Raw genomic sequence first — 10590 nt, 5'->3', positions numbered from 1 at the left:
AAATGGAACGCGACATCGACGGCAACCTATTTGTTCACGCAACGGACCTCTGATTGGTCCATTTCTTGGTTCACTGAAATCTAGTATGGATGCAATCGTTCAAGAGCAAAATTGATCCATAACCTTTTCATGCCCGTCAGCGAAACGAAGCGCCGAACGCTTGCACTTTCGATCGATGCAGCCGGAATCATGTACAGTCTCGTCCTTTCTCAATGAATTATTTCGAAGAAAGTGAGATTGCAATTATTCTTTATTTACACGCTGCCTCACCGAACAAATAATTTCATGTTATATCGATGGAACGGTTTTCACAGTAAAATACAATAGTAGCAGGCTCGTCTCTCTGATTTCTTATGCGATTCGAACAGTTTTTCTCAGTCAAAATATATCATTCGGATCTTATACATACGCTGCTGAATGTATTTCGTATGGTATTTACAATAAATATTAAATGCAGCACATTCGTGTTAATAAGCATTGAAAACAAAAAATACAATTAAAATAATGAATTTCATGAAATTCAGTCCGCGGAAGGTGGTTAAAAAGAAAATCTAATCTTCAAAGATCGGTACGCAATAAAAAACGCTTGGGAAGAAAGGAGGTGCGGTGAGGAATGTAAAAAATTACAAAGAAGGAAGTTAAAATTACTTTCTGTAATATCTCTTAATATACGATACATGCATATGTATATGTACATAAGTATAAATATATAAATGTACATATACATATTCATATATACACGTTATATGCTCTCTCTCTCTCTCGCTCTTGCACGCTCTCTTGTATGTGTGTGTGTGTGTGTGTGTGTGTGTGTGTAAGCGCGCACGCACGCGGGGGGTGTATGTATAAGTAATTACACAATATCTAATGTTTATGCGTATTGTGTATATGTATGCATACATATAAAATTATAAAGTTGTATATAATAGTTGTTACATAGTACACTTATGTATGAACAATTTTAATGACAATACTCTTTTATTGACATTACATGTTTTTGTTTCAACAATCTTCTAGCACAGAGGATCATGATATTTCACATACTTAATACTTATACACCACTATATCCTCTGCTTTCTTTTTCGCTCGATTAAGAAGAAAACTGTCAATAAACAAATTATTGAGCTTGTTGTATAAAAATCGCGTAGATATCGTATGCATCGTTGAAACCTATATATAAAAGAGCGTTCCGTTATATTCAAATAAAACTGTACACAATATAAATATGTATGCTTATATAAAAATTTACTTTTTGTACAAAATCACTTTACATATTCTACGTAAATGATTTCTGAAATCGTCCCTAATATCTGTTTTAATGTTATAATATGTAATATTCATTACACACAGTAGAATGTTTGAAAACAATTACAAAATACTTTCAATTATCAAATGATTACGAAAAAACAATCAAAGTCCATTTGTATTGAATTCTGAGGAAAATACTGTTCTCGATTTGATCCCTAAAATCATTTGTATCGCGAACATTTATTTCTTCTTCCGATTGGAATAATATAGGTGAACGATCCAAGGACGTTTAGGAAAATAATACATTCGAATTACCTGTTTCTACAGACGATAGTAACAAAAGCAACTCTCTCTGCATGTGTTTTTGGCAGTATTGGTTTTACTCTCCCGCTTAAAAGAAAAATACCCTAAATAGTTTCAGTGCCAAGAAAGTATTTATAACTTATAGTGGTCTTCGACTAGACACACTTTTTATGTAAATAAAGCATACGCATTTAAATACGAAGCAAAACAAACGATACCAAATTCTAAGTATATATTTTACGAATTCTTTATGTCTTTTCATCAATCGAGTAAGATACCTTTCTTTCTTTTACATATAATTGAACAAAAATACATATCGTATAGAAGAAAGAATGAAGATTTTTTAATAAAATATATGTAAATAAATATTAGACACATGGTAGAAATCTCTATAAGAAATACAGATAAGCTAAAGCACGTATAATATGTTTAACTCTAAAAGCATACGTGAAATAAAGAAAAATATTATATTATTTTAACCTTTGTCGTTTATCTGTTAGATAATTTTCTTTAGAATAGAGAATAATATTTATGAAAATTATTGAACCGACGGATGAATAGTGTTGTGTTAAACGGACACGTGTACAACGATAAGAATTTGGGAATTTGAAAGTAACGAATTTTAGTCAGTAAGAAAATATGATTGAATACAAAATCAATATAACGGTACTAATAATTCCGTTCTTTTAAAACTGTAAAATATTACATACAATGAAATCAGAAATTAGGGCATTAATGATGTACATGCTTCTAACATTATTAAAATTAATACCCCTGTATATACTTTCTTATGTTATCTTACACATTTACTATTTCTACTATGAACAGTTAAGAATCTTCAGATTAGATACATTGCTTGCTTCTAGTTGGTGTGTATTTGCCCAAAATTTGTTTGAGAGTTAACATATTCGGCAATCTTGTAAAAAAATCTCTCTAACCGTACGAATAAAACATTTACCTTAGATATACTATATTGTCATGCAGTAAACCGATGGTCAAGTTTCAATAGAGCGGAATCAAATTTTAATAGAATTTCTAAACTGGTTTCGAGCAACAGAAAAGAGGATGCCATAAAAGTAATGACGGGTCAAAATATATAATCATCTGTTATACGGTAACTACAATACATCGTTTAAATTTTAATAAACCATTCCTTCAGAAATGTGTAAATTATTTCGAATAATATTCTATACACCGAAGGGTCCTTAACTACATTAAATGTATATAATACTTTTGACAATTGCGTTATCTTGTCAAAATTTGTACAGGTAACGAATTTCCACTTAAAAAATCTGTTAACTCCCACAAACATTGCTCAAAGAACTATTCATATCCGCGACATTTACACGTTCACAAATTGTCTAAAATAAATTTGAATGCTGTCAGTTAGTTTTTAAGAATCATCCAAGCACTGATTTTAATCCTTGTATAATTATTTATGAATCAACAAACTTGCTCTAAAATCTTATGGCAGCCAGAACATGTAACGAAAGCAATCCGCGCAATTGCTAAAAAAGAAAAAAAAAGAAAAATAAAATAAAATAAAAGAAAATTCACGATGTAATCTTTCGTTAAAAAGACGATCACCGTTTAATGTAAACTGCACTCTGAAATATCACAAACATCCGTGTCTCGAATAAATTGTTAATCGTAATAATCTGCATTCTTTTTGTTGCATGTACATATAGAATACCTATCATATCTTGTCAGTTTCGCGATGAAGCATACTATAATAGAAGATAGTACTTCAGTTGAATGCTTCAATACGCAGATGCTTCCTTGTACTCGGAACCTTCCATGGTAAAGAAGTCTTCCAGTTTCCACTGAAGCGTTTCAAATGTTGGCCTCTTCATGGGATCTTTATTCCAACATTCTAACATAATATCGTATAATGCAGTTGGACAACCGGGCGGACATGGCATTCTGTACCCATGTTCTACCTGGTGCAGTACTTCAGCATTTGTCATACCTAAGTAGATATACGAACGATAATATATATAACGAAATATTTCAGTTTCAGTACTTCGCGTTACACTTGTAGAAAATATAGACTTATTTACCTGGATATGGTATTCTACCATAGGTAACCAATTCAGTAAGAAGAATACCGAATGACCATACATCAGATTTAATACTGAATTTACTATAATTTGCAGCTTCAGGCGCAGTCCACTTAATAGGAAAACGAGCTCCGACGCGAGCTTCGTATTCATCTTCCTTGATCAATCTAGCTAAACCGAAGTCTGCAATCTTTACAACATTCAATTCTGCTACCAAAACGTTACGGGCAGCTAAATCTCTGTGAATGTAATTCTGTGACTCGAGATACGCCATACCCGCTGCAATTTGTGCAGCCATATCGATTAATCGTTGTAAATTCAAAGTTTTGCCTTTTCCTAAACGCAAAAATAATTACAGCGTATAATGGAGAACGTCAAAACGTGTAAACTAATTCTACGTATCAAACATACAAGTACATTCGTTATATTACCTTGCAAATATTCCAACAAGCTACCGTTCCTCATTAATTCGGTAATAATATAAATAGGTTCTTCCAGAGTGCATACAGCGTACAGTTGAATTAATTTAGCATGACGAAGTTTCTTCATGATTTGTGCTTCTGCTAAAAAGTCTTTAGGATCCATTGTTCCAGGCTTGAGCGTCTTTATTGCCACTGCAGTAGTATTGTTCCACGATCCTTCCCATACTTCTCCGAATTGACCTTGTCCCAATTTTCTCACAAATTTCAGAGACGAACGATCAATCTCCCATTGATCGCGAGTACGATGGCTTAGACCCTCGGTAACAGGTTTCTCAACCTATGAACAAAATCAAGTACAAGCTAATCAATAATTGTTGAATCCTAAAATGTTCTTATAGAAACGTGTTACTATGTATAGTAAATGCTTTCTTACGATTTGTACACTAATGAACAAAATGTAAAAATTTTAAATGGTATGAGCCAAATTTCTAATGATCCTTTACAAAATCTAAGCACTCACTTCAATTTTTGTTCATACAAACCTAATTAGAAGCCCCATAAGAATGTTGCTTAGGCTGCATAATTGCTTGTTAAGTTTGTAAGGAGCTCATTATAAGAAATAATGTACAGCAAATAATTAATTTGCCGAATTAAAATGTTCAGTGATTATAAAATAAAGAAGAAAACGAACAGAACCAGTGACTACATGGCAGGATGCAAGTGATCAAAAGCAAATGTTAAATTATCATGCCTTCTGACATACGCATAGTCTTTGTAAAGAAAGGAATTTTAATAACTAACACGATAACTAATACGCGTGAAATGTGATCCTAAATTTCTGTGGTAGACGGACTTTTATTTTTTATACAATGTAACAATACTTTGAAAAATTCACTGATACCTATATTTTTATAAACGAGAATATCAAGTCGTTACATATAATTCCAGGAACTTAGTAATTGAACACTTATATGCGATACAAGACATAAATTCATATACTAATAATTTTTGTCATTGTATAGTATACATATTATCAACAATATTATAGCATTGTACATCAACTACCTTTGTAATATAAAATACTCTCAATGTCTTAAAGTTACGACATTTTATAGTAAAACAGAAAAAGGTGAAAGTCTGTAAAAATAGAAGAAAAACTTTAACCATTGAGAGTATTAAAGATTAGAATTTGATAGACAAAAATGCTTTCTTATTTGTATCATGAGACTTTTTGTGCGATAGCTTGTTAAAAATTTTTCAAAAAATATATAAAGTTCATTAGATGAGAAAAAAGTCTGTTTTAAAATTCTTTAATGTACACGCAGACACAAGAAAAGAATTCTAAAACATGTTAAGAAACCGATCTATGAATTTAAATTTCACATACAGGATGTTTTATGTATCTGTACAAAATATATCATTCGCTGTACATAATGTAATATAATAATATTTTCAATTTTTATTCTTTTATGCGATCCTTAGTGAAAGACGTTGTAGATGTTTTGGCATGAAAATTGTGAATGTGTATTTGAAACATCCTGTATATCGAACAGATTTTAAGCACACAAATGACAGTACATCATTCATTATTCGTATTTCATTGCACACAGTCGTAACTGATTCGATTAGTGTACATTAAAAGAGCACATACAGCCACATGTACACAAACTTTTTCACTCTTGAAAGTGTGCTTTCAATCCCATTTCTTCTAAGAAGAAGCTATAAATTTCAGCAAAGTTAAGATTATAAAAACAAGTGTATTATTCTAAATGAAAAATGATAATCTAATGTCTTTGAAACATGAATCCATATAGGACAGGCTTGTGCTGTATGTACAGGTCAAAGACATAATGGACAAGCGTTTACGTTAAAAAAGAAAATTAACATGTTATGTCATATTGGGACATTCAATTTACCAAGAAAATCCAGCGGGAGGTAGGGTAAGCAATAACAGAGAAACAAACAAAGTCTATTCAGAGATCAAACTTTGCAAGATTATTTATGAAACTAAAAGCTGCTTTCACACCTTAATATATTTAAAAAATAAATTGCAATGACAAATAGACTATGTATAATTCTTTCAATAGGTGTTTTCTTTGAAAATCGATTAAAAAATTTCATAAAATGTTATTCTTCCTTCGTACATAAATTTAAAAATCTGTACATTGAAATTTGTACTAGTTTTTTATTTGTTAATGCATTTGTATTTAGGTTAACGATGTTATACGCAATAACTAAAAAATTCATCCTATATCTTGACATGTGACTTTGTCCAATGTATATTTATACGTATATTTAAACATTTAAAAATAATTCTTTAAGTACAGTATTCATGTGTAAATCAATTTTAAGAATGTTAATATCAGCAATAGATATTAACTATATTTTATGTTATTTTGTCTTGAGCAAAGTCCAACTGGAGTTTAGACAGTATTATAAATATGTGACACACATATATAAATATATGTATATATGTAACTAGGTATGCACTTATGTGTGTACATATATGCATATACATACATGTATATGCATACACACGTTTATAAGTGTCACCTAAAAATTAGGTACAATCATTTATATTACTTTGTTTATTCTATGTACAAAATTAACCATATTGTATGCTCGTGTACAATATAAAGATCAATAGTACCATGCATTTGTGTTCTTACTTTCACTTTTAGCATCTTATTATATTCAGCTTACATTCAATATCAAGGGATTTCTGTAAGGGTATTATATATCGGACCGACAAGCCTAAAGAAATAAAAAAATTTTATCAAAGGAATTTAAGAAACCCCTTGATGATTACTTTGAACAAAATATGGAATAATTAAGCGATACATCATATTTCTTAGTACAATAGTGATATATTATTAAAAACCACTTTTACATGCAGCAAGCTGTCTAAACTCCATTTATATGATATAGGATCATTAAAAATATTAATTCGATTAAAAAGTTTCTCTTACCTGTACGCAGGGTTTGCAGAGATTTACGCACAGCCCATCAGCATCTTTACTATAATGTTCAACAAGATCTTGAAGGTTTCTGAATGTAGTTCTCCTAGCAATGAAGAAACCACCCTCATCCAATTGTCTAATTCGATAATGTTTAACTGTGTCACCATCGCGTACTAGAAAAATAATAAGACAAAATAAACGATTACATTTTATCGTACAATTGCTTATCGAAGAAATAGACTTCTCATACTCGTAGAATACATTTTATAATTTATTAACTTACCTGAAAGAGAATAATCATTATGTCGACTTTCAGAATCTCTGATTAAAAATGCACCATGATCGTTTTCTGGCAGTAGCAGCTTTTTTTCAGCTTCAATTCGTTTTATTTTTCTGAAGTACCATCTAAACAATAATCATATAAATAAGCAGATTTAAAATGTTCACAAATCTAATAATTTACTGATACAAATGTTTCTTTTTAATTAAACAGGAAGGAATAAAAGGAAGCATCGCTTATCTAAACCGACTGATAGCCAGAGGTGCTCAATTCAAATTAATACAACTGAAAACTTAATGTGAGCACTGTTAGTGAAAGCAAGGTCACATTGACCACTTGACTGTATGGAGAGATAATTTATTAGCTGAAAATGTAACAAAGAAAACTAAATAGCTTAAAATTGTTTAGAATCTTTTAATAATAAACTCTGATTAATAATGGGATTCTTATGAAATATTAAATAGGATAGAACAATTTTCATTTGGATGTATAAATGTAAATTTATATGTGATTCTCATACTCGAGGCAACCGTATTGAATCAATATCCTATACTATTGCTTCACGTTTATAGCGATGAAAATATAATATTTTTCTAAAATATATAACACCCATATTACATTTTGATTGTTTATAAAACTAGTGTATATCATTTTAGTCTGTTAATTTATTATTAAGGGATATAGAAAGAGTCTAGGGCAAAATAATCGTTTCAGGAAAAAGTAATTACTTATAAGACTTACGGTTCCGCTTCGATTGATTTTAATTTTGCAACATAATTGCTGGGGATGTATCCTTCTTGTCGAGTCCTTTTACTCCTAGCTAACCACCAGTCTCCTTGCGTATCATTTAATATCTCTAGGTGTTCACCTTTTCTAAAGCTTAAATCTTCATCTGTACGTGCGTCATAGTCGTATAAAGCAACAAATATTTTTGCAGTTGGCACATCCGCGTCTGGAATTTGTGGCATAGGCCTGATAGGATCTGGAGGTGGCGTTGGCACTGGACTGGCTTGAGATGCAACTGCCTCTATGTTAGGATTGCCTATTCTATCAGGCTTTTCTTTTTCGGTGTCTGTTGGGCTGCTGAAACAATTACCCATGTTTTTTTAATCTTAGTTCAAAGCCTGCTGTGAAAATGAACTGTCACTGTATCATGAAATCTAGAGATTCAGTTCCTTAAATGTCTCCACAATATTTTCACGTTTGATTCTTCTGCATGGATATTAGGGTACGGTAACGCCAATGCAAAATTTTCAAAACACACATGTCTTGAAATTTTTAATACAGTTCTACATTATTTGCACACCCGTTAGTCCGTTTATATTTGGTGTAGCGTGATTGTGCGGTGAACACTTGAAAGCTTCAAACGGCCTTTTGAAACGGCCTTTGGCTTCTAAAATGTTTCGTAGTAAAAATCACTATGAAAAATCATGGAAATGTCTCTTAAAATGCAATAATTATTCATAAAATCCGTGGTTCTCTTCTCGAAGCTTCTTTTCTTCTTCCTGAGAAACTTGCGATTCTTTCGTGGGTATCTAATATATAACGAATATAAAATACTTTGAAAATAATTAAAGGTTTTACTAAAAAGACGCGGATAATAAACGCGTGTATTTATTTAGGTAGCTGCTCGTTTGCAACAATGACACTTTCCATGGTCCGTCGGTGTATAAGAAACCGAGGTATAAAAACAGTGGTATGCTCGATCATCGGTGTGTACGCATTTTCGTTGAGTTCGCGCTGCTGCTCCCTAAGCTTGACGTCATAATATGGCCCTTTATGCGGTATTAGGTTAGGTCATTATTAACAAGATTTATTATTGCTCCGAACCGTTTACAGTAATATTCCGAGTTACTCTTCTCTATAGACTGTTTTATTATCCGACTGTTCTCTTGTTTGATACTTGGTCGCATTAAAGATCTCTGGTTGGAACGCCCTTTCTATACAGTACGACGATGAAAATAAAAGCAACAGTTAACGGTAACGTTTTTACTTCGGAAGTAAACTTTATTCATTTCCATAGTGTTCTATAAAAGAGTGAAAATCACGGAAATATCGAACATACTAACTACACACTTTTACTTCTGTCTGTACTTGTACGATTTGTTCACGCTTTGTTAAATGACAAATCGCTTGAATTAATATAGACGTTAATCTAACCACTTCCGCTGGAATGACGTTCCGCAAGATTCATTTATGGGTGCGTACTTACATATGAGCATACCCTGTTTTTCTATCGAGCTACAAAATGAACAGCGTGGATACATTTTTCCCGAATCAGTTGGAAAAAGATGGAACACTTTCAGTTGCATAAGTGTCAGATGAAATGATGTCGAATAGACGCGAGATGAAATTCAGGTTTCAGTTTCGAATTAGCAATTCTGATCTTCTGCTTTCTTACGCGCATGATAAAAGGATAATGACTATCGATCGGATGATACTGAACCGAATAAATATATCGACTAGAAATTCCGCGTGGGAACGTGAATTCGAAGAAATTCGGGAGGAGAATAGTTTTGCCTGGATAATACAGCCCGCTCGATTTAAACTCGTTTTACGGCCCGGTGTGTCACAATATTCTTCAACCATATATCAATTCTCTTACACCAGAAGATCATTTTTTTCTTTTCCCCTCTTTCCTACAGTCAATAGTTTAACCTTGATGGCATATAATAACAGGTGTCTTTCGGTGCACAACAACGAATAACAGTTGGGAACAACGTGGGCAACATAATTGAAAGTAGCGACGTTGTCGCCATTGCATTCGGATCCGTCAAAATTCAGATTCTCACATGTGCGACACCGTGGATCACGATACGGGGAACACACCAACGATTCACCATTAGAATATACGGTTACGCGACGAATACGTTTCACGCGATGTTTCAAGACACCTCCACGATCGCTTGATTTGTCTTTAGAAACGAATGCGAAAGGTGAACAGACTTTTCACGAGAAACCGACGGAGAGGTGAAAACACCCATGGTGAAGGTAGCCACCGGAATGCAGCTTTCGGACGAGTTCGGCTGCGAACACGAACTCGGCCGAACCTTACCATCCCCGAGCCAAGTCTACTTTATTTCTTACGATAATCTCCTGAATTTCCCAATTCAACGCCGATACGTGCTATTCGACAAATATTTATTTCCCTTATTATAATATTATTACAAGTCGGAGCGATTACTCGATTATTAATTGCATCGGCGATTGAAATTGTTGTTTGCTGTACTCGTGTGTTTAAACTTAAATGTGAAAGTTCTCGGCACAGATTGTTAGTATATATGTATAAAGGAAAAAAAGAGAGTGAGGGGGGAGAG

At 32.6% G+C, this 10590-nt stretch overlaps 1 protein-coding gene and 1 long non-coding RNA gene across 16 annotated transcripts; one reads left to right on the top strand and one right to left on the bottom strand.

Annotated features, from left to right (window-relative positions):
* Nucleotides 1-634: 634 nt before the first annotated feature.
* On the bottom strand, nucleotides 635-10528 carry Src42A (Tyrosine-protein kinase Src42A). 15 transcript variants are annotated; one of them, XR_013000297.1, is made up of 8 exons: nucleotides 9675-10031; nucleotides 8015-8356; nucleotides 7277-7398; nucleotides 7003-7166; nucleotides 4043-4370; nucleotides 3612-3947; nucleotides 1564-3520; nucleotides 635-1170 (listed from the first exon to the last, which is right to left on the bottom strand). XR_013000297.1 is itself a non-coding variant. In XM_031972382.2 (7 exons), the coding sequence occupies exons 2-7, from the start codon at nucleotides 8371-8373 to the stop codon at nucleotides 3312-3314; spliced, it is 1518 nt and encodes a 505-aa protein (XP_031828242.1). In that variant the 5' UTR covers nucleotides 8374-8808; nucleotides 10458-10528; the 3' UTR covers nucleotides 635-3311. The 15 variants fall into 15 exon arrangements, 13 of the variants coding, with proteins under 13 accessions (XP_031828242.1, XP_076230230.1, XP_031828241.1 ...); XR_013000298.1 differs by having other exon boundaries at nucleotides 635-3059; nucleotides 3139-3520; XM_031972382.2 differs by lacking the exon at nucleotides 9675-10031 and adding an exon at nucleotides 10458-10528 and having other exon boundaries at nucleotides 635-3520; nucleotides 8015-8808.
* Nucleotides 9105-10250, top strand: LOC143175572 (uncharacterized). Its single transcript, XR_013000300.1, has 2 exons — nucleotides 9105-9253; nucleotides 9953-10250. It is a non-coding gene; the product is annotated as an uncharacterized LOC143175572 (long non-coding RNA).
* Nucleotides 10529-10590: the final 62 nt, after the last annotated feature.

This window comes from Nomia melanderi, unplaced genomic scaffold (assembly GCF_051020985.1).
Source record: "Nomia melanderi isolate GNS246 unplaced genomic scaffold, iyNomMela1 scaffold0115, whole genome shotgun sequence".
In the NCBI taxonomy this organism is placed as follows: Eukaryota; Metazoa; Arthropoda; class Insecta; order Hymenoptera; family Halictidae; genus Nomia; species Nomia melanderi.
Note: the sequence above shows the minus strand (reverse complement) of the source record. Positions and strands in the feature narration are given on the sequence as shown.

Excerpts from the sequence above, each read along its gene's own strand:
- Src42A (XM_076374112.1), bottom strand. The coding sequence starts at position 9,862 with ATGGTTGAAGAATATTGTGACACACCGGGCCGTAAAACGAGTTTAAAT. Across the intron at positions 7,167-7,276 it reads TAATGATTATTCTCTTTCAG|TACGCGATGGTGACACAGTT; the intron begins GTAAGTTAATAA and ends TTATTTTTCTAG. Across the intron at positions 3,521-3,611 it reads TGGTAGAATACCATATCCAG|GTATGACAAATGCTGAAGTA; the intron begins GTAAATAAGTCT and ends ATATCTACTTAG.